Source organism: Lepidochelys kempii, chromosome 2 (genome assembly GCF_965140265.1).
Source record: "Lepidochelys kempii isolate rLepKem1 chromosome 2, rLepKem1.hap2, whole genome shotgun sequence".
NCBI lineage: Eukaryota > Metazoa > Chordata > Testudines > Cheloniidae > Lepidochelys > Lepidochelys kempii.
This window is the reverse complement of record NC_133257.1, coordinates 68,228,632-68,250,325: the sequence shown is the minus strand read 5'-3', so window position 1 is coordinate 68,250,325 and position 21,694 is coordinate 68,228,632. Positions and strand designations below refer to the sequence as shown.

Here is a 21,694-nt window from a genome sequence, read left to right as displayed (position 1 = left end):
TATGTTACTGGAGATAGTCAAAAGGAGTACAAAGTACGTTATAGATAGAGATGGGATTACACCCACACATGTACAGTGTCCTTTTCAGGCAATACCCCTCCCAAACTGCTTCCTTGAGAAGAAGTCTGCCAAATTTGGCAGTTCCCTTGGATCCATGGGAGGACAGGGCTATCCACATGGAGATCTTGTATCCCTGTAATAAATCACTGAAATCACTGCAATTGGCTCTATAGATTATGTTAATCAACTCCTATGTAGCACCACTATTTGGCCCAGAATCCTCCTTCAGGAATGGGCAGTGGCCAACACACTTCAGTCCCCCTGAGTCCATTCCAGCTGAGCACCATCCAACACACCAGGCTCTCACATGCTTAGTCATTATTTATACAGCAGCATAGATATGCATGATGCTTTACAAAGCCCAGTCAATGACAAGATTTTAAGATTCTGTTGAAATTGAATAGCCTGATCGTTGGCAGACACTTCAGACAGGCTGCATTTAAAACAAACTATTTTGAACTTATTCAGCCACCTATGGCAAGCTAGTTTGGATTGCTCATGTACAATATTGACCATGAAATTCCATGTGTAATAAATTGCAGATATACAAAGTTGCTTTTTTACAATGGCAGAATCAAGATATCTAAGTTTTAGTTCTGCGTCTGACACTTATTACGTGTAATCCTTTGTAGCAAAGAGGTTCTGCAGCATTGGTGGGGCTAATTTAGCTACATAGCAAAAGTGTATATCCTGCTATATGTACAGTGAGTCTTCTGCATATACTCTGGTCTCAGTCTTTGCTCACGTTACAAGAGCCACTAGAGTCCATGAGAAATGGTGTTCCTATGTTGTCTAGTCAAGTAGTTCCTGATCACATATTTTCAGTTTTCCCTTGAGACTCACAACTATGGTGGGTTTTTTTTAAAACTAGAACCTTTCATGTTAAGAGAATGTAAAGATTACACGGTTATGCATTTAAGAATTCAGGCGGCATATGCAACATCTAGTAAGGGAGTGGAATGGAGAGAAAGATTTACCATGCAAGTCCTCTCCATTATCTTACATTCCTGAGGCTATTAAGGAGATTGAGAAACAGACCTGGTAAACAGATTAGGAAAAAAAAACAAAAGGAGGAGCTGGAAAAGGTTATAAAGCAAAGAGACTCACAAAAGGGACTAGACAGAGGGGACGTTTGAGGAAATGTGTAAATAAAATGGACAAGACAATGCCTCTCTCCACTCTGACCACTTTGCTTTTTGTTTTCTCCCCCACCTGTGTCATTTAGGACTGTAAACTCTTTGAAGCATGCACCACTTCTTCCTCTATTTGCACAATCACTACTATACTGCATACTACTACTATAATACTAAAAACAATTAACAATGGCAGGTGTGTTGAGAATTTCGCAGAGAAGTGTATGTAAGTTTTTGCTATGGCAGCGTGGTGTGGGAGGGAGGAGAAAGAACCTAATTGCTTCTGTATTACAAAATTTTCCTCAGGTATTTGTAGGCAAGGTTAATAATTAGAAGTAACTTGTTAAATGTAGAGTAGGCTTTACTATATTTATCCAATTCCCACCAATCTGAGGATTTGGCCTATTAGTAAGGGTGGGAAAAAGTGCATATACGCACACAGGTGCGGCTGTGATTGCCTCTCTTTTGTTTTTTGCTGTAATAAGACCATTGTCCCAGCCTGAAATCCAGCAGAAGAATCCTGGCACCTAAAAGATGGTATGGGAAGACCTTTTTTGCTAGCTTCTGAATTAATTTGCTTAAACCTGTAGTTTGCTTACACTGGTTTTCAAACTGGTATTGTAACTATTCTAGTTAGGGATCATAAGGTCTGAGGGCTTTCTCTGCAACCACGTTAGGACAGCAGGAGCCATGAGCTAAAAAGCAGAAAAAGTCACATCCTCACATTCCCGCTAAGTTACATTAAAACAATGAAATATCAGGCTGTTAAGAAGGCGTTCCTGTCCTAACAGTACCTACCATCACCAGATAAAGAAACAGATCTTAAGATGTTTAAAAAGATAACTTTGTCTGATTGTATTCTGTCTGGCAAGGAATCACCTATCAAGAGTTGTGATGGTGAAATCTATACTTCTTGAACCAAACTTACCCCACCACCTTAGTAGATTTAAATCTTGCAAAATTAGTTATGCAACAGACAAACAATGAAAGAACTGGACAGAAACCATACAGAGACATGCTGGACAGCAGGAAGTGCTAGAGGGCAGGCACACCCTTTGACACAGCATACAACACTTTGTAGCAGTATAACTACGTCGACCATACCAGTATGGTTAAAGTAGTACAACTTGTATTTTTAGGCAACCCTGTAGAACAGGAAGGTTAGATACTGGGTAACGGGGCAGCAGTTTGAGAAGTCTCTAACATCAAACAATGGCTTCTTTCAAACTGGTCAGACTAAAGCCAACCTGAGCTGAGAAGGAACCAGAATTTACCAATGTACCTTGCCAAACAGCCACAATAATACGTCAGCAGCCCTCCATCAGCTCCCCCCAACCCACTCCCAGCACCTCCCACCCACCAGCAGCCCCACCGATCAGCACTCCCCCCCGATTAGCTGTTTCGTTGGGTGCAGGAGGCTCTGGGAGGGAGTGGGGAGGAACAAGGGCATGACAGGCTCAGGGGAGAGGGCGGGAAGGGGTGGAGTGGAGGCAGGGCCCGTGACAGAGCCAGGGGCACTGTTCCCTCTAAGCTGTGCACGTGCACACAGATCCTAAACACCGCACGCACAAAAATTTGCACAGAAGAAATTTTTTTGCACACAGGGCCTTTAAAAAATTAGAGGGAACACTGGCCAGGGGTTGAGCAGTGAGCACCCAATGGCACACTGGAAAGTTGGTGCCTATAGCTCCAGCCCCAGAGTCGGTGCTTATACAAGGAGCCGCATATTAACGTCTGAAGAGCCGCATGTGGCTTCGGAGCCACAGGTTGGCCACCCTGGACTAAAGGATATTTTAAGGCAAGTAGCAGCTTCCCCACAAAGGAGGTGTCAGTCCCATTTAGTAGGTCACTATTATGTTTTTAACCACACCAAAAGGGCAGGGGTCAGAGTCACAGGTTATGACCCCAACTACTACTTGTGCGAATAGACCAAGTTCTTGGAAAGAGGGTGCTGTGTGTTTGGCCCTGCGCTTGGTTTCTGATTATTTGGTGATCTCTTCCCTGCCCAAGAAGAGTGTCAGATAACAGTCAGAAAGCAAAGAAAAATTGGCAAATTGACCACCTTGTTTACAGATGGCTCTTCTCACGAAAGCTTATGCTCAAATAAATTTGTTAGTCTCTAAGGTGTCACAAGTCCTCCTTTTCTTTTTGAGGATAGACTAACACGGCTGCTACTCTGAAACCTTTAAAAAGTTAACGTCAGTTTGTTTAACCCAGCTGACACAAGCCATCCTTGGTTTGCTTTTTTGTTCTTTTGTGGAGTAGGATGAAGAAAGCCTTGGTCCTTTCTCTCAGGTATAAAAATGGCCACTCCATTTCAGACTCATCCTTTCTGGGTGTGTGGCAAGTAGATGGGGGGAAGCAAAGAGATGAGGTGAGCTGACTTTGCAGGACCTGTTGGTTTCTGGGACGGCTAGACCAAGTAAGGTAATATGTCAACAGCGAATGGTGAAGGACTTATTGATTACAGATCTTACACTGATCAGCATGAGGCTGTGGTCCAGGGTGTTTGTACCACACTTCATCTGACCAGTTAATTGTTTTTCTGGATGCATGCTTCCATTTCCTCAGTTATTCCTTCCTATTTATGCCTTGTATTGGGGAGGAATGCAGAGAAGTGGTTCTAACTGGCAATGGCAGAAGTCTAGTGGAGTGACAGATTCACAGGAAGCAGCAAGGCTCCTTAATGCCTCAGAGAATTCAGTTAAAGAGCTTTTCATTAAAAAAAAATTTTTTTTTAAATGGTGTCAGATGCCTACAGTACAACAAGTCTGAGACACCCATTACACAGCAACAGCACAGCGTTCCCTGTAAGCTGCGCGACCGCCTGTTCAGCCTAGTTGGCTGGACTTGGAACCCTATTTTTTAAAATAAGCACAGGCATGAGACTGTTGGAAGAAGGTTGGTCTTAAAGTAGCCTGTCAACAGATGTAATTCTGGTACCCAGCAATGAAATACGGACCTCGCTCTGCTTCCTCTTGGGTTGGGAGGGCCAGAACAGTAGGAGATAATGCAGGTGGAGGGGGTTGTTTTCTGAGTCAGAGTTTCAAACCTGATTCTTAGCAGCAGGGGATGGCCCTACTCTACTTTCTACTGGGTGGGCCCTGCTCCCCTGTTGGGTACTTCATTGGTGGAGAGAGGACTGTTTAAAGCTATAGCTGCTTTAATAGTCAGCCTTCCCTTTGTGTGATTTCTGCAAGGAGAGATCATAAAAGGCCCTGAAGTTTCAGTCTTTATACTGCCACAGCTGTTTTTTTTCTGGTTCCCAAGGTAGGGGTGGATTGTATCCTTTGTGCTGTTGCTCATAGGAGAGAAGCCTTTCTAGTGTTCTTCATTAGCAGTCCTCAAGCTGAAGCAGAACTGAATCTTGGCAGTTTCACCGCCTCCTACTGCAGGGGTTCTCAAACTTCATTGCACTGCAACCCCCTTCTGACAACAAAAATTACTACATGACCCCAGGAGGGGGGACCGAAGCTTGAGTCTGCCTGATTCTCACTGCCCCGGGTGGGGGAGCCGGAGCCAAAGCCCGAGCCTCACTACCCTGGGTGGGGAAGGGATCAAAGCTGAAGCCCAAGGGCTTCAACCTCAGCCGGGGGCCTGTAACCTGAGCCCTGCTGCCCAGGGCTGAATCTCTCAGGCTTCAGGTCGGACCCCAGATGGTGGGGCTCGGACTTCAGCCCCGAGCCCCAGCAAGTCTCAGTTAGCCGTGGCAACCTCATTAAAATGGGGTAGCGACCCACTTTGGGGTCCCGACCCACAGTTTGAGAACTGCTGTCCTAGAGGGTTCCCATCTGCAGAAACGGATGAAATAGGCAGCAGATTTAAGACAAATAAAAGGAAGTATTTGTTCACACAAAGAGGCGTCAACCTGGAGAACTTGTTGCCAGGGGATATTGTGAAGGCCAAAAGTGTAACTGGGTTTTAAAAAAAAGTGAATACGTTCATGGAGGATCTCTTCACCAATGACTTTTACCCAAGATGGTCAGGGATGCAACCCCATGCTCTGGATGTCCCTAAGTCTTTGACTGCCAGATGCTGGGACAGGATGACAGGGAATGGATCATTCGATAATTGCCCTGATCTATTCATTCCCTCTGAAGCACCTGACATTGGCCACTGTCAGAAGACAGGATACTGGACCTTTGGTCTGACCCAGTGTGGTCATTCTTATGTTCTTAAGTCAGGCTGTCACCTCCCTCTCCATGCTACCTGTGTACAATGGGGACAATGAGATCAAAGGAGTCTTCCTGTTCTTAGTTCTGGTGCCACAGTAGCCCCCAGCATCCAGGAGGATCAGTTACAGGAAGAACCCTGCTTAGTCCCTGAAGCCCTAGGGTGAAGGATATTTAGCTACTCTGCAGGCACAGCCGAAGTGCAATTCAGCCAACATGTAGGAGCTACGAGATAAAGAAGCATGCTCATTGCAAACAGGCTCTTCTGAAAGTAATACTGGTGGCCGCAAAGGAGCCTCTACTTATCATATGGAGGCTTCCAACTGGTAGAGGCTTATAACTTAGCCAAGTTCGGACAGATTTTCACCAACCACAAAAAAAAACAAAAAAACTCAACATGTAGCCAACCTTCTTGCCAAACTGAGTCCCGCAGGTGCTAGAGCTTCTCAAATCAATTTTAAAAAAGTTTAACATGGATAAAACAATTAGTTCCCTCTTCGTTCCCAGAAAGAGCTGAACTATTTTAGCTGAAACTTTCAAAAAATTTAGCCTGAAGCAGACTCAGAATTTTCAGCCCAGAAGGCAGGTTTAGCAGCATTTTAAGCAGCAGAAAACAGGTTCTTATAATGGAAAGGATGTTAAGCAATCTTAACTCTCGGCATTGGTACCAACTCTACATGTAATTGCTGACAGTGTACTTGCTTTGTAGGAACTAATTCTCTTTAGGAGGGAAAGACTGCAATATTTAAGCCTCTGATATATTTGATCAAAGCATATCTATGAAGTCCTTGAAAATCTCAAAAAAAAAAAAAAAAAAAAAAAAAAAAAAGGAGTACTTGTGGCACCTTACAGACTAACCAATTTATTTGAGCATAAGCTTTCGTGAGCTACAGCTCACTTCATCGGATGCATACTGTGGAAAATACAGAAGATGCTTTTATACATACAACCATGAAAAAAATGGGTGTTCACCACTACAAAAGGTTCTCTCCCCCCACCCCACTCTCCTGCTGGTAATAGCTTATCTAAAGTGATCACTCTCCTTACAATGGATGGGCTATCACCAGCAGGAGAGTGAATTTGTGGAGGGGGGGGGGGGTGGAGGGTGAGAAAACCTGGATTTGTGCTGGAAATGGCCCAACCTGATGATCACTTTAGATAAGCTATTACTAGCAGGACAGTGGGGTGGGAGGAGGTATTGTTTCATATTCTCTGTGTGTATATAAAGTCTGCTGCAGTTTCCACGGTATGCATCCGATGAAATGAGCTATAGCTCACGAAAGCTCATGCTCAAATAAATTGGTTAGTCTCTAAGGTGCCACAAGTACTCCTTTTCTCCTTACAATGTGTATGATAATCAAGGTGGGCCATTTCCAGCACAAATCCAGGGTTTAATCTCACACGTTATTCTAAATTTGTATAAATTGTTAGTCCATTTCAAAAGATATTGCTACTTCTAAGGCTCATTCTTTGCAGTAGTTCAAGCATTAATTGTTGCTTTAACTTAAGTCAGTATATTAATTACACTTCATGTTCAGTAAGTGAACTAGTTGGTGAAGAGCTAATCTATTTGAGTTAGGGTCCACTTTGTAGTAGATAATTTTATTAAAAAGGACAATGCTTAAGTGTTTCTCCCACTTTTGGCAGAAGCAGAGGGGCTTGAACAAGCTGATGCTAGAAACTGAAGTGTGTAAAGATAGGTAATGTAGACAGCACTGGATTAATATGGAATGAGTGACTGAGCTCTGGATCCATGACCTCTGTTCAACAACATCTAGGTAAGAGATCAGTGCTTTATGATAAGATAGTATTTTATGGGCTAAAAAAACAAACAAACCACCAAACATGAACATGTAATATTTTACCTGATCTGCCACTCTGTAGATCTCTTGCCTTTTGCTGCAGTCACACAAGTATGCATGCACTCTCACGGCTCCATTTTCTCGAGCTAGTTTACTTGTTTCCTTGTTACCTTCTTGATTAATGTCCCAGAGAACAAGGGTGACTCCAAGGCGGGCAAATTTTAATGCTAGAAGTCTTCCAATTCCACTTCCGGCTCCTGTTATAAGTACTATTTCACCAGCAACATTCTTCTTTCGCACAGGAACAACCAACAACACTAGAGATTCCAACAGGAAATAGATTGAGAGCACCAGGACTTTGAGTGTTTCCAGGAAGAAGTTCATCTTGGAGAATATTTTTCAGATACCTGCCAATGATGAATATTTACCATTTAGAACAAACCAACAGTGAAACTTCAAATATTGTAGAGTTTAAAAAAATATTGCTAAATATATCCCCTCTATGAATAATATAACAGTGGAAACTATTAAAGAATAATAGGTAGGGCCCTACCAAATTCATGATCCATTCTGGTCAATTTAATGGCCATAGGATTTGAAAATTGGCAAATTTCATATTTTCAGATCTTTAAATCTGAAATTTCACAGTGTTGTAACTGTGGGGGTCCCGACCCAACACAGAGCACGTGGGGGTTGCAAACCTGTTGTGGGGGGGGTCGGGGGATTGCTATCCTCACTTCTGTGTTGCCTTTGAAGCTGGGCTCTGAAGGCAGCAGCTGCAGAAGGTTCCCGGAGGTGGGTCTGATCTCCCTCTATCCTGACCAGGCTGGGGAGGGACAGGACTTCCTTTTTCTCTGCACAGCTGCTCTTGCTACCTTTCCTGGTTACAGAAAGTTCTGCATCCCGCACCCACTTCCTGCCCTGAAAGATCTGCAGCTGCGGGGCGGAGGTCACAGTGCAGTGTGTGTGTGCCCCGTCCTCCCAGATGCAATTATTAGCTTGTTTCAATTAAAATAAAGAAAGAAAGGTCACGTGAACTTGACAGGATTAATTGATTGACACTTTACAGCAGCAAATAACACTCATGGCTCAACTGCCTGATTGGTAGATATGGGCATTTGAGACAGTTTTGTAGGGTAGCGATCTCAATTGGCAGCCTCAAACTTGAGAGCCACTGCCTTAAAGTTAACAAAAGCAAATGGAAAAAAAAAAAAAAAAAGTAGTAGTTCTGGTTTCTAATGTCATCAATGGAGCATTCAGCAACTGTGTCTTTCTTCATTCCCTGTCACTGTGCTGAAACACCTGTCCATGTTTAGACACGGCTCTCTCTGCATCCACAGAGTTCACTGGAATTGTCAGACAGTGCCAAGCTAGCCTTGCGAGGTGGGGGATTCTGCCTTCCACTGAGTTCCAAACTACAGTCCACTTCTTTCGCAATATTTTTGTAAGCAGTGTTGGATCATATTACAGAAGTTCTGTATTAAAATCACAAATAAGTTTGATTCCCCAAAGTTTAAATTCCAGGGTATTACTAATTAAGAGGTCTCTTGGTTTTTGGTACTGTTTCTCTCCCTCTATGTATGAAACTTGCAAGCTGCTAATTGTGTTAGTACATTCTAAGACAGAGTCTGTTCTCAAAGCAATTCACAGAGAGAGAGAGACTCAAAGCAATACTCTAACAACAGAAACAGCACCCAGAGACTCCCCACCCTTTTGTTGTATTAACAATTGTGATTAAAATAGAGATAGAGGATGTATGTGGATGGATGCTTGGTGTGGATAATAACTGAATGATCAGGGAGGTGCCAGCCTAAGAATCCAGTGTCCATCGGCTGAAGAAGGCGTCAAGTGGAAATAACCAGATGACCCCCCCGGAGGGCAGACTGGAATCCACCCAACAGCCTCAAGGATGGGAGAACCAAAGAACAAGATAACATCTTGGAGCCGCCAGGAATGTGCTATCTGCTGACTGATTCAGCAACAGCATGATGAAGCAATTCCCATAGACTGGCATAGGAAGAAATTCCTATAAAAATAGACTCTAAAAAGTGAGAACTTTGGGGTCTGATTCTGCAAACCAACTTCCAGGAGCATCAGATGAGCATCTGACAAGGCCCTGCTCCCTCCTCATGTCCAGGCCACCTGGCCAGTGGCTTGGCATGAGCAACTCTAAGGCTGGTAACTATGATAACAACCTTGCAGAACCTGTGTGTGTGGGTGTGTATGTGTGTTTGTATGAATGAATGTGTGAATAAATATGAGATTGAATGGAATGTTATAGCTATAACTAACTGCTTACTATGACTCTTTCTGTATTTACAATAAATGTGGTATTTTGCCTTTTTCCCTTTAATAAGATCCTGCTGGTTTTTATTTTATTGGTATAACAGCAGGAATCTCCAGCCTATAATACTTGTCAAAGCCAGGAATTGTAGTAAGCAAGGTTAAATCCATCAACAGGTGCATTTGTGCAGGGTGTGACGAAGCGGGACTGTTCTTAATGTTTCCTCTGAATATTGAGGGGGTGCCTCAGTTTCCCCTATGCAGTTCTTAAGTATCTAGGTGGTGGGATAAGGGTGTATGATCGTTGCAGAGCCCTAGAGGGAAGGTTGTGTCCAGACCCCTGCACACAGAGAATGGCCAACACACTGTTTCCTGGCAACTGATGGCCTGGGCCCTTCCTCCCTGCAAGGTGAGAGCTATAGGGTTGGAGAACAAAGGAATCAGGTGACCTCCTGGCCTGGGAAAGGGACAAAGACTAGAGGAGGAGGGGCTGGAGAGAGTTTTAGTTTGGGACTGGCTGGGGACATGGAGTGAAGTGCAGACGGTGTTGTCTGGCTCACTGCTCCCCAAAATGGACCCAGCTGTGGGATCCTGTTCTCTGTACCTACAAGCTCTGTTTTAGACCATGTTCCTGTCGTCTAATAAACCTTCTGTTTTACTGCCTGGCTGAGAGTCACGTCTGACTGCGAAGTTGGGGTGCAGGACTCTCTGGCTTCCCCAGGACCCCGCCTGGGCGGACTCGCCGTGGGAAGCGCACGGAGGGGCAGAGGATGCTGAATGCGCCGAGTTCAGACCCAGGAAGATGGAAGTTGTGTGAGCTGTGTGTCCTGAAGACAGTCTGTTCACAGAAAGGAGACTCCCCCAGAGTCCTGACTGGCTTCGTAGGGAGCAGTTCCAGAGCATTGCCCGGGGACTCCGTGACACAGGGTCAAATATATGCTCAGCTTTTAGGAACCCTGCTGCAGGTTGTTGAAACTTTTGAGCCATTTTTGCTGCATTGCTTGACTCTTCCCCATAGCAGTAGTATTGTCTGAGCTTCTTTGCCACGCAAGAAAATACCTGCTGAGCACTGACATTTAACTCAGCATTGTCCAAGTGATTTTCGTTTGGCTGCACTTCAGCCCAGAACAGTACATCCATTCGTTTGCTGTATGTTTGGTGGATTGCGACATGTTGACTTTTGAACCAAGTGATTAAGTTCACCAGTGCTGTGGCATTCTTGGCAATGAACTGAACTTTCTCATTCAGCTGAGCATTGTTTAGAAGGGTTGAAAGTTCTGTTAAAACCTGCATTTTCATTGTCAGCTCTTCTGAGAGGAACTCAGAGTAGTACTTCAGGTGAACTGCGTGGCATTGTACAGCCCTAAACCCGGAATTCCAGAGAGTAATTAGTGGCTCTGGGGGAATTGCAATAGTTTGTTCCCTGATTTCAGTCATGTTTGCAATGTGCTGCCTGTATTGAAGTTTGCAGCTAGGGCAGTGTTTTAAAGATCTCTTTAACGTAGCTGACCAGTTTATCAACTTTACTGAACTTGCATCTCCACAGTTCATTGACAAGAGAAATTATATGTGCATTACATGTAATATGGACAGCATTTGGCATTACACCTTGGAGAACAGATTTGAGATATTTTATCTTGCAAGTTGCATTGTGACTTATGAAAGCAGATACTTTGTCAAAGTTTGCACCATATTTTGAAATGATTTTAATTATCGTTTGAGAAACTGTAGTGTAGTTAACAGCCTCCAAGTAAATGCAATTGGTGAGAACTGTTCTTAACTTTCCTGTCTGTACATCTTTGGCCCTATCAGAAATAAAATCAAACAGAACATGCAGTACTTAGTTGTCTTGTATCATCCAAAATCATTGCGAAAGACTCACATGAGTTAATTTGAGACTTCATCTACTCAAATGTGTAGCAAAAACCTGTGAAAGGTAGTCCTGTCGTAGCTTAGTCATAGTTGGTAAGCAACCGGCATTTTGTACATTCCACTAAATGAACTCATGCAGCTTTGGGTGATCAAGTTTTTTCAACAGTATATTAGCACTTGCAAATGCATCCACAAGTGCCATTCTAGCTAAATGACGGGTCTCAGAACTCTGTCATCTTCTTAAAAAGAGATGAAATTGTTTTTTGTATTTGTAACTTTTTGTTTATTAGCCATGCACTATCCACAGCCCTCTTTCTGCTTCAATAGGTTTCCGAGTCTATGTGGCGCTGAACCCTTGCTCGATGTGCGTGATCCAACAAAACATTGCAACTTCTACAACTTTATCATCTCTGCTGGCTTTTTGCAGATGAGCTACAATGTAAAAACTGTTTGTACCCTTTACAATGTATAACCAAACAAAACCCTTCCTTAAAATTAAAAGGTCTACTTATGTGTTAACCAAAAATGCAGTACAAATACTGTTTTACCTTCCTCAGGTGAAGGTTCAGCGTACTGGGGTCCAGAGTTCAACTTTCAGTACTAAGAATAAGTTTTTAAATTTGGGACACTCCTCATTTGTGCGGCAAGTGCATATAATTTACCTTAGTTCCAGACTGCATGTATATTAGAAACTAGGTAGAGGTTCCTTTGAGAAATTGGACCATGACGTTGGTGTACCCAAAATACAAAGCTTTCCAGAGTCCTACATAACCCCCCCGCCCCCCCCCCGCCCAAAAAAAATAAAGTACTTCATTTATTGTACACTGCTATGTATACAGACAATAGTGGTACACAAATAGCGACTGATAAAACTACTTGGATTCTTGATTCTTTGAGCAAAGTTCAGTAAAATTTAGCGAGTTGGTGCTCTCAGATTACTACTACTGCCATATTTTCATGAAGGCACAAGCAGTTACTTTCCTTGGAAGGCATTAGATGGCTACTGAAACAGAGCAAGTCATTTCAGAAAGCCTTTTAACCAAGACATTAAGTCTCACTTTTTCCAGACCCATTCAGAACTTTCATGTGGAAATATGGATTGCCAAAAAGAACACGGCAGAAATTAGGGAAACAAGTTTAAGCTTCTGACTGGGTATTATGAGCCAGGAAATGAGTAACATAATTACATTTAGTTTACTTTTAAAATAAAAACAATGTGAGAAGACTTGGAATGTTGCAAAATTGTGTACCATAAATATTTCGTTCATTGAACATGAAAGAGAAAACCTCTGTTGTTGTTTCTCAATTACTCATTTTTCTGTTCCATTAACTCCACTGAACACAAATTGTATTTTTTACACAAAACTTTTGATAAGCATAGCTTTCAATTCTCCAAGAATCAGATGGATGATCTTCGCTTTTATAATGTGGTAGAAAGATAGCAGGGTGGTGTTTTTATGGTTTTTTTAAAGAATGTGGTATTTAAATTTTGTAACCTTAATGGAGGTTTCTGATGTCACATCATTTACAGAAGCAAACATATATTTTGGCTTGTATGGAATAGATATATACAAGAACCTAAGAAGAGTGATTTCTACCATAGTCACATAGGTTTTTTGATGTTCACTAGACTAATTTAGCAGTTTGAAATAGGTATCTCATAACTACAGCCAACATTTCCTCCAGCACAAATGTTTACATTAACTGCAAGGTTCCTACATTTGCCACCTTTGAAATCAGGTTCATCATTTAGTTCCCCAAATACACATAGCATCAGCACATAAGAGCTGTGAACACTAAATTTAGGTGAGTCCCAGCCAGTTAATTAGATTATGCATACACCAGAGAATTAGAGAGTTGGTAGCTGAAGGAGCTGGACAGAAGTACATTACGCATAAACTGGTTCAACTGCATCCAAGATGGCTATGCCAATATTGGTTAAAAAGCACAGCACCTTTTGCCCCACTTGTAGAACACCAGTGCGTCTTCCTCAATCCCAACTGCATTGTACTCTAAGTACCTAATCCAGGGTTCTTAGCACTAGCTCCAGAAAAAGTGGATTTTGAGATATTTTGGAATGCTGTCCTGGGCCACGGTAGAGAGGACTACTGGAACCAGGTGAGCTAGTTCCCGTTCTACCTGACACTTAAATAGTTCAGGCGCAACAGGTCTTTAGACCCGCTAAATGCAATCCTGACATTGCATGCATGCAATTGCTGGGAGATTTTCTGCCCAGCTGTAAGGCACTGTACAAGCACTGCAGGAGTTAGACAGCTGCAAAGAACTGGGAATTTCTCCAGGGGTGATAAGACTGTAGAAACGAAGATCTCCTACCTTTACTGGTATCAAGTAGTTAAAATGTAGCCACCAGAATCCTCTCCCACGGAACCCTTCCCGGCCTCTCATCCCCCACCTTACCCCTCTCTTTCAAAAACACAAGCTGCCAACCTCAAGGCTTGTTTTGCCAGACCAACGCCTCCAACTCTGCAGTGCAAGAAACGCCGGCTAACCCCTCAACAAAGAGCCCACGGTTAGAACTCGCGCTCCCCGGGCAACTCATCACACACACCTTGGGGGGCAGCCGCCTCTCAGCCCGTCTAGACACACAACTCAGGGCCGCTAATCCGCATTAAAAAGCGACTCGTCGCCAAGATCCCTCCCCGGCAGGTGCCCCGCACTCCGGGCAGCCCCAGCCTCTTCTCCCGGCCTGGGCCAGCGCCCTCCCGCCAGCACAGCACAGCAGCCGCGGGGAGCGACACGAGCGAAGGCGCCGCCTGGCGCTAGCGGCAAAGCGGCGCGAGCCCCCGGACACCCACGCGCTGGGACCCCGGAGAGGCGCCTCGCTCCCCCTGCAGCGCCCGCAGAGCCGCGGCCCCGCTCACCGCGCTGGCAGCTCCCCACTCGGCCTCAAGTGCTAACGCAGATGCCGCAGGCAGCCGGGCCGCGGAACCCCCTCCCTTCCGGCAGCGCTTACGCGGGACGTTCCCCAGGAGCCGGGCTGGGAGCTCACACAGAGGAACTGGGTGGCGACGGGAGGGTTGTAAGGCTGGAAATGGGGCGGGTCCATCGATCGTTATTATTTAGCCATGCCTTCAGCTGGGCCTGGAGCTCGTCACATACAGGGGGGTAGGATCCTGCCCTCCCTTGAGGAGCTTGCATCCTAGGGCGGATTGCACCAGTAGGGCACCCTGCAAATGTCTGGCCGGGGTAGTGTAGTACATTGCTCCCGGTAGGAATGTGCTGCGGCTAGCAGTTACCGATCCGTCACGGGTTGTAAGAACCGGCTATTGTGTAAAACGGCTCCCTGCTGCAGCCAGTGCCGACATTTGGAAATGTGCGAGCGCAGCACGGACTAGGATCAGTGTGACAATGGCTCTGGCGCAGCGGTGACCCGGGCGGCGGCGAGACGGCGCTGATGACGAGTTTAATGAATGAATGTTTTCAGCCCCGCTGCCCAGGCTGACTTCCCGAGGATGACCAGAGATCAGCCTCTTTTTGATATAAGCACCGTGTACAATTGAAAAAGTTGAGTTTTAGACAGTTTCTTGAGTCTATAGCTACATCACTGCTCCGGGTTCGCCTTGTTTGGACCTTTGTGGGAGGAAATTTCCACCAACCGGAGGACCTGTAAGGGGAGCAGTGAGGCCCTCCCGCCATGCTGCAGAGGGAGACACCATTGACATTATGAACAGGAGTATGGGTGGCCCAGAGCTGCTACTCTGAAACCTGTCACTGACGTTATTTTTTATAAATCAAAATGGCACCTTCCTACCTTTCTGTCATTAACTTGCCACACATGCTTCCAGACTACAGTGTAGGGTGGGAGCTTCCAGGTATTAGCGATCCAGTGAACCCCACACATTTAAAAATCATGTGTAGGAGTTGGTAGAGACTTGCCCATCTTCCTATTCCCTTCTCCATGTTTTTCCCCCAGAGTAAGGGAGGGTGGGGGGAAGAGGAGAAAGGAAGAAGAAGAGGCTTGACAAAATGGATGCTGTAGCTCTCATCTAATCCGTTGTCTGGAGGGCATCACACACCAAATATCACAAGAGTGTTGGCAACACTGGGCAGCACCATGTTCAGGGTATGACTAGGGACTCACTCCAGGGACGGATGTAAGTGATTGGAGTTCCAATATGCTGAGAGAGAGGGAGTGCCAACTGGAAATTAAGCTAAGAAGCACTGCTAAAGGGATAGCTCAGTGGTTTGAGCATTGGCCTGCTAAACCCAGGGTTGTAAATTCAATCCTTGAGGGGGCCATTTAGGGATTTGTGGCATAAATTGAGGATTGGTCCTGCTTTGAGCAGGGGGTTGGACTAGATGACCTCCTGAGGTCCCTTCCAATCCTGATATTCTATGATTCTAAAGGGACTGTGAAGAGTTCATAAAAGGTCCTCAGGATGAATTAGAAGTAGTAGTAGATGGACACCAGGATGAACTGGCTGAGCAGTGGCTTTCTTCTCACTAAACTACCCAAATTTAGAGCTCCAGATATGTCACAGTTCAGGGCAACTTCTCCTGTATTTCCCCTCAGTGGTCCAGCAAGAACACTCAATCTTAGGCTTCTGGCTCCCCTGCAGTTGCCTCTCCTGGCAGGGAGACCTGTGTCTCATTCCCTTCTGATCAGGGTATGTCCCAGATGGAAGAGTTCCCTGCTTTCATTGTGTTACTCATAGCAAAGACAGTCTGCTAAACAGGCTTGCTTGCTTTCTCATCAGTCTGATAAGAGTGCTACAGGTATAAGATACCACACAGTTCTTTCTAAGCAGGCCTATTTTATTCTTAAGGTAGAAATCATTACAGAGAAAACATATTAAAAATAAAAGAACCTACATGCTAACAAGCTCCTGACTCTGGCTCTGATCCCTGGCTCTGGTTTCTGACTCCAGCTCTGACCTTTGGTTCTGGTTCTTGACTCCTGCTCCTGGCCCTCTCCCACTCTGTTTCTAACCACTAAGATGTACTGCCAGCATCTGGGCTTCTGACACTTGCTGGACCATACATGGGGAATACAGGTTTCAGAGTAGCAGCCGTGTTTGTCTGTATACGCAAAAAGAAAAGGAGTACTTGTGGCACCTTAGAGACTAACATATTTATTTGAGCATTTGAGCTTTCATGAGCTACAGCTCACTTCATTGGATGCATTCAGTGGAAAATACAGTGGGGAGATGTATATACACAGAGAACATGAAACAATGGGTGTTGCCATACACACTGTAACAAGAGTGATCACTTATGATGAGCTATTACCAGCGGGGGGGGAGGGGGGGATGACCTTTTGTAGTGATAATCAAGGTGGGCCATTTCCAGCAGTTGACAAGAACGTCTGAGGAACAGTGGGGGGTGGGGGGGGGGAATAAACATGGGGAAATAGTTTACTTTGTGTAATGACCCATCCACTCCCAGTCTCTATTCAAGCCTAAGTTAATTGTATCCAGTTTGCAATTTAATTCCAATTCAGCAATCTCTCATTGGAGTCTTGTTTTGAAGTTTTTTTGTTGAAGAATTGCCACTTTTAGGTCTGTAATCGAGTGACCAAAGAGAATGAAGTGTTCTCCAACTGGTTTTTGAATGCTATAATTCTTGACGTCTGATTTGTGTCCATTTATTCTTTTACGTAGAGACTGTCCAGTTTGACCAATGTACATGGCAGAGGGGCATTGCTGGCACATGATGGCATATATCACATTGGTGGATGTGCAGGTGAACGAGCCTCTGATAGTGTGGCTTATGTGATTAGGCCCTATGATGGTGTCCCCTGAATAGATATGTGGACACAGTTGGCAACGGGCTTTGTTGCAAGGATAGGTTCCTGGGTTAGTGGTTCTGTTGTGTGGTGTGTGGTTTCTGGTGAGTATTTGCTTCAGGTTGGGGGGCTGTCTGTAAGCAAGGACTGGCCTGTCTCCCAATATCTGTGAGAGTGATGGGTCGTCCTTCAGCTAGGTTGTAAATCCTTGATGATGTGTTGGAGAGGTTTTAGTTGGGGGCTGAAGGTGATGGCTAGTGGCGTTCTGTTATTTTCTTTGTTGGGCCTGTCCTGTAGTAGGTGACTTCTGGGTACTCTTCTGGCTCTGTCAATCTGTTTCTTCACTTCAGCAGATGGGTATTGTAGTTGTAAGAATGCTTGATAGAGATCTTGTAGGTGTTTGTCTCTGTCTGAGAGGTTGGAGCAAATGCGGTTGTATCGTAGAGCTTGGCTGTAGACAATGGATTGTGTGGTGTGGTCTAGATGAAAGCTGGAGGTATGTAGGTAGGAATAGCGGTCGGTAGGTTTCCAGTATAGGGTGGTGTTTATGTGACCATCGCTTATTAGCACCGTAGTGTCCAGGAAGTGGATCTCTTGTGTGGACTGGTCCAGGCTGAGGTTGATGGTGGGATGGAAATTGTTGAAATCATGGTGGAGTTCCTCAAGGGCTTCTTTTCTATGGGTCCAGATGATGAAGATGTCATCAATATAGTGCAAGTAGAGTAGGGGCATTAGGGGACGAGAGCTGAGGAAGCGTTGTTCTAAGTCAGCCATAAAAATGTTGGCATACTGTGGGGCCATGCGGGTACCCATAGCAGTGCCGCTGATTTGAAGGTATACATTGTCCCCAAAGGTGAAATAGTTATGGGTGAGGACAAAGTCACAAAGTTCAGCCACCAGGTTTGCCGTGACATTATTGGGGATACTGTTCCTGACGGCCTGTAGTCCATCTTTGTGTGGAATGTTGGTGTAGAGGGCTTCTACATCCATAGTGGCCAGGGTGGTGTTTACAATGGATTGTAGTTTCCTCAGGAAGTCAGTGGTGTATACCTTCAGTCCACACGATCCAAGGGCTGTTTAAATTTCCTCTGCTGTCTTCCACATCACAGCCGCCTTTCAATAAAATGGGTCAGAGACTTCAATAGCCATCATATGTCCTGGGGATATGATGACAACAATACTGCAGGTGAACAACTTCTTGAATGGGCCTTGAATCAAGACAAGCGCCTCCTGTTTGATTCTAAGCAGCTAGGAGTCTTCCATTCTGCACGATCGAGAAAAGACTATATGCCAGACTTGTGCTTTGTGTTCTGTGACCAGAGTGCATGGCCCCTAATGGCAGAACTAACTGCCCTCAACACTTTTTTGCATAGCCAACACTGTTCTGTCATCTTACATGTTAGTCTGCAAGTCTCCCTAATTGCATCACTACCAAAGATGCACTGGAACTATACGAAGACTGACTGGAACGATTACATGGAAACCATAGGAAAAAGTGTTTCATAGAATACCTGCCAACATAACCAGTCATGAGAAGTTTCATAGATTCATAGATATTTAGGTCAGAAGGGACCATTATGATCATCTAGTCTGACCTCCTGCACAACGCAAGCCACAGAATTTCACCCACCACTCCTACAAAAAACCTCTCACCTATGTCTGAGTTATTGAAGTCCTGAAATCATGGTTTAAAGACTTCAAGGAGCAGAGAATCCTCCAGCAAGTGACCCATGCCCCATGCTCCAGAAGAAGGTGAAAAACCTCCAGGGCCTCTTCCAATCTGCCCTGGAGGAAAATTCCTTCCCGACCCCAAATATGGCGATCAGCTAAACCCTGAGCATATGGGCAAGATTCACCAGCCAGATACTACAGAAAATTCTTTCCTGGGTAACTCAGATCCCATCCCATCTAATATCCCATCACAGGCCATTGGGCCTATTTACCATGAATAGTTAATTACCAAAACCATGTTATCCCATCATACCATCTCCTCCATAAACTTATCGAGTTTAATCTTAAAGCCAGATAGATCTTTTCCCCCCACTGCTTCCCTTGGAAGGTTATTCCAAAACTTCACTCCTCTGGTGGTTAGAAACCTTCGTCTAATTTCAAGTCTAAACTTCCTGGTGGCCAGTTTATATCCACAAAAAGAAAAGGAGTACTTGTGGCACCTTAGAGACTAACCAATTTATTTGAGCATAAGCTTTTCGCAATGAAGTGAGCTGTAGCTCACAAAAGCTTATGCTCAAATAAATTGGTTAGTCTTTAAGGTGCCACAAGTACTCCTTTTCTTTTTGCGAATACAGACTAACACGGCTGTTACTCTGAAACCAGTTTATATTCATTTGTTCTTGTGTCCACATTGGTACTGAGCTTAAATAATTCCTCTCCCTCTCAGGTATTTATCCCTCTGATATATTAGATTGAGTTCCCCCCAAATTAGTCTTTATTCACCAACTCTGTACAGTCTGCTGTGTCAAAAGCACTGCAACAATATCTCTCCTCTTGCTTGCAGAAATCTCCAACTGGAATCCATACAGACTTTTACTCCTCATCTGCTGGACTGTGGAACTATTCAATTAGCTAGTTAGCTAACTAATTAACCCACCAATCAGTATTAAGTATATATATGAAAAGCCCTGTTACAAGAAAAATACAAAACTGCGTCTAGCAAAATATAGATGACCCTTTCCCCATCATTAGAGTTAAATATTTATATATATTAAAAAGAGTTGGTGAACTATATCAGTGAAAACAATATAACTAAGACAATTTGGATAAAATCAAACAACATTCAAGGTATACAATTAAAATGAAAGAAGTTAGAGGAAATTGGGAGGGAAAATTTTCTATAACATTGCCAGTGCTTCTTTGCATTAGAAAATTACCAGCCTCCTTAATGTGGCAGCGAAAAGGAACATCCCCAGCAGCCAGGGCCATCCTTAGGAATACGCAGCATAAGTGGCTGTGTAGGGTAACCAAAAATTTGGGGCACCCCTGGGTCTTAGTGCCTTTTCCTATCCCTGATCTGACCCTTCCTGCAGGCTCCCACAGCTAGCTGCTGCAGCCTGGTGAGTCTTCCTCTGGAGGGGATCTAGTACTTAAAAGTGAAAAAGCCTTCCAGCCTGCCAGGCCTATTAGCACAACACTGAAACTGTTAAAGAGCCATTCAAGTGGTAATGAAGCCATTTAACAGGCATTTGCTAACCCTCAGCTATATAAGGTGAGTTTCTGAATTTACTGATGAAAACAGTTGTGCATTACTGTAATATTTACTCAGAACATGTTAGCTTACAGGACCTTAGTTTAAAATTTGCTTTAAAAATAATTCATTAGTGTGTTGCTGAACATTGTGAAATCACATCTCTAAAAAATCCTTGCATAGCTTTTTAGATGCACAATCTGAGTATTCATCTTTAGTCTTAAATGCTTGGATCTTCAGACATATAGTTCTTTAAATAAATCTTTCAAAAGACCACCCTTATCTAAAATACACATGTGAGCCTGGGCTGCCATGGGGCATAGGGCACCAGTTTAATAATATTCCATAGGGCCCCATAAATCCTAAGGACGGCCCTGCCTGCAGCTACAGGAACACCTATATTCCCTGCTGGTTGGCAGACAGTGAGACCCTCCTAAAGGCGTTCAGGACAACAGGTGACCTTGCTGCTGCAACCACTCTCCTGGAATCACTGAACTCCATTAGCTGAGAGTAATGGTGTAACAGGGCCCCCTTGGTCCTGTGTCTGTCTCGGTCTACAAACCACACAGAGACCCTTAAAAAGAAAAGGAGGACTTGTGGCACCTTAGAGACTAACAAATTTATTTGAGCATAAGCTTTCATGAGCTACAGCTCACTTCATCGGATGCATGCTGTGGATGAGTCCCACCACCTTCACAGCATACCTAGCGCCTTTACAAGCAGGGGGAGAGCAATCTCTCTCTCCCTCTCACTGCCTGCTTTCCCCCCTTTTCAATTCCTTCTTGTGCCTATTTGTGGGCTTTGGCTAATGGCTTAATTAGCCTTTCTGCCCTGTCCCACCCACAAATTAGGCACTGCTCTGCTTAGTCAGCTCCAATCCTCAATCGTGGCAGTAGGCGCTGCTAACCCTCCCCAAAGCAGAGTACCCCATGTTACAGCTAATGCCATCACCATCACAACGCACAGTCAATCTGTGGAACTCCTTGCCAGGGGATGTTGTGAAGGCAAAGACTATAACAGGGTTAAAAAAAGAACTAGATAAATTCATGGAGGATAGGTCCATCAATGACTATTAGCCAGGATGGGCAGGGATGGTGTCCCTAGCCTCTGTTTTCCAGAGTCTGGGAATGGGTGACAGGGAATGGAACTCTTGATGATTATCTGTTCTGTTCATTCCCTCTGGGGAACCTGACATTGGCCACTATCGAAAAATACTGGACTAGATAGACCTTTGGTCTGACACAGTATGGCCGTTCTTATGTTCATATAAATGCTCCTGAATTCCAAGGCTCAGACAGATTGTTATCAAAAAAGGAAAGTGAAGGAAGAGCTTTATCGATCCATATCCGACTGCTCAGCAACATCAAATCTATCAAAGCCATTCACTAGAGAAGAAGTGGACAAGGCCATAACACTTACCAAAT

The 21,694-nt window shown here is 44.4% G+C and overlaps 1 protein-coding gene across 4 annotated transcripts in view; it reads right to left on the bottom strand.

The window, feature by feature from the left end:
• The window catches only part of LOC140906692 (epidermal retinol dehydrogenase 2-like), a 33,499-nt gene extending 19,001 nt beyond the window's left edge, over positions 1-14,498 (bottom strand). Inside the window, exons 1-2 of one of the 4 annotated variants that reach the window (XM_073331112.1) lie at positions 14,205-14,498; positions 7,231-7,574 (exon numbers count right to left, since the gene is read on the bottom strand). In XM_073331112.1, coding sequence (XP_073187213.1) covers positions 7,231-7,551 — 321 coding nt within the window. In that variant the 5' untranslated portion in view covers positions 7,552-7,574; positions 14,205-14,498. Of the gene's footprint in view, positions 1-7,230; positions 7,575-13,891; positions 14,176-14,204 lie in introns of those variants that run through there. The other 3 variants (XM_073331111.1, XM_073331108.1, XM_073331110.1) reach the window with 3 other exon arrangements.
• Positions 14,499-21,694: the final 7,196 nt, after the last annotated feature.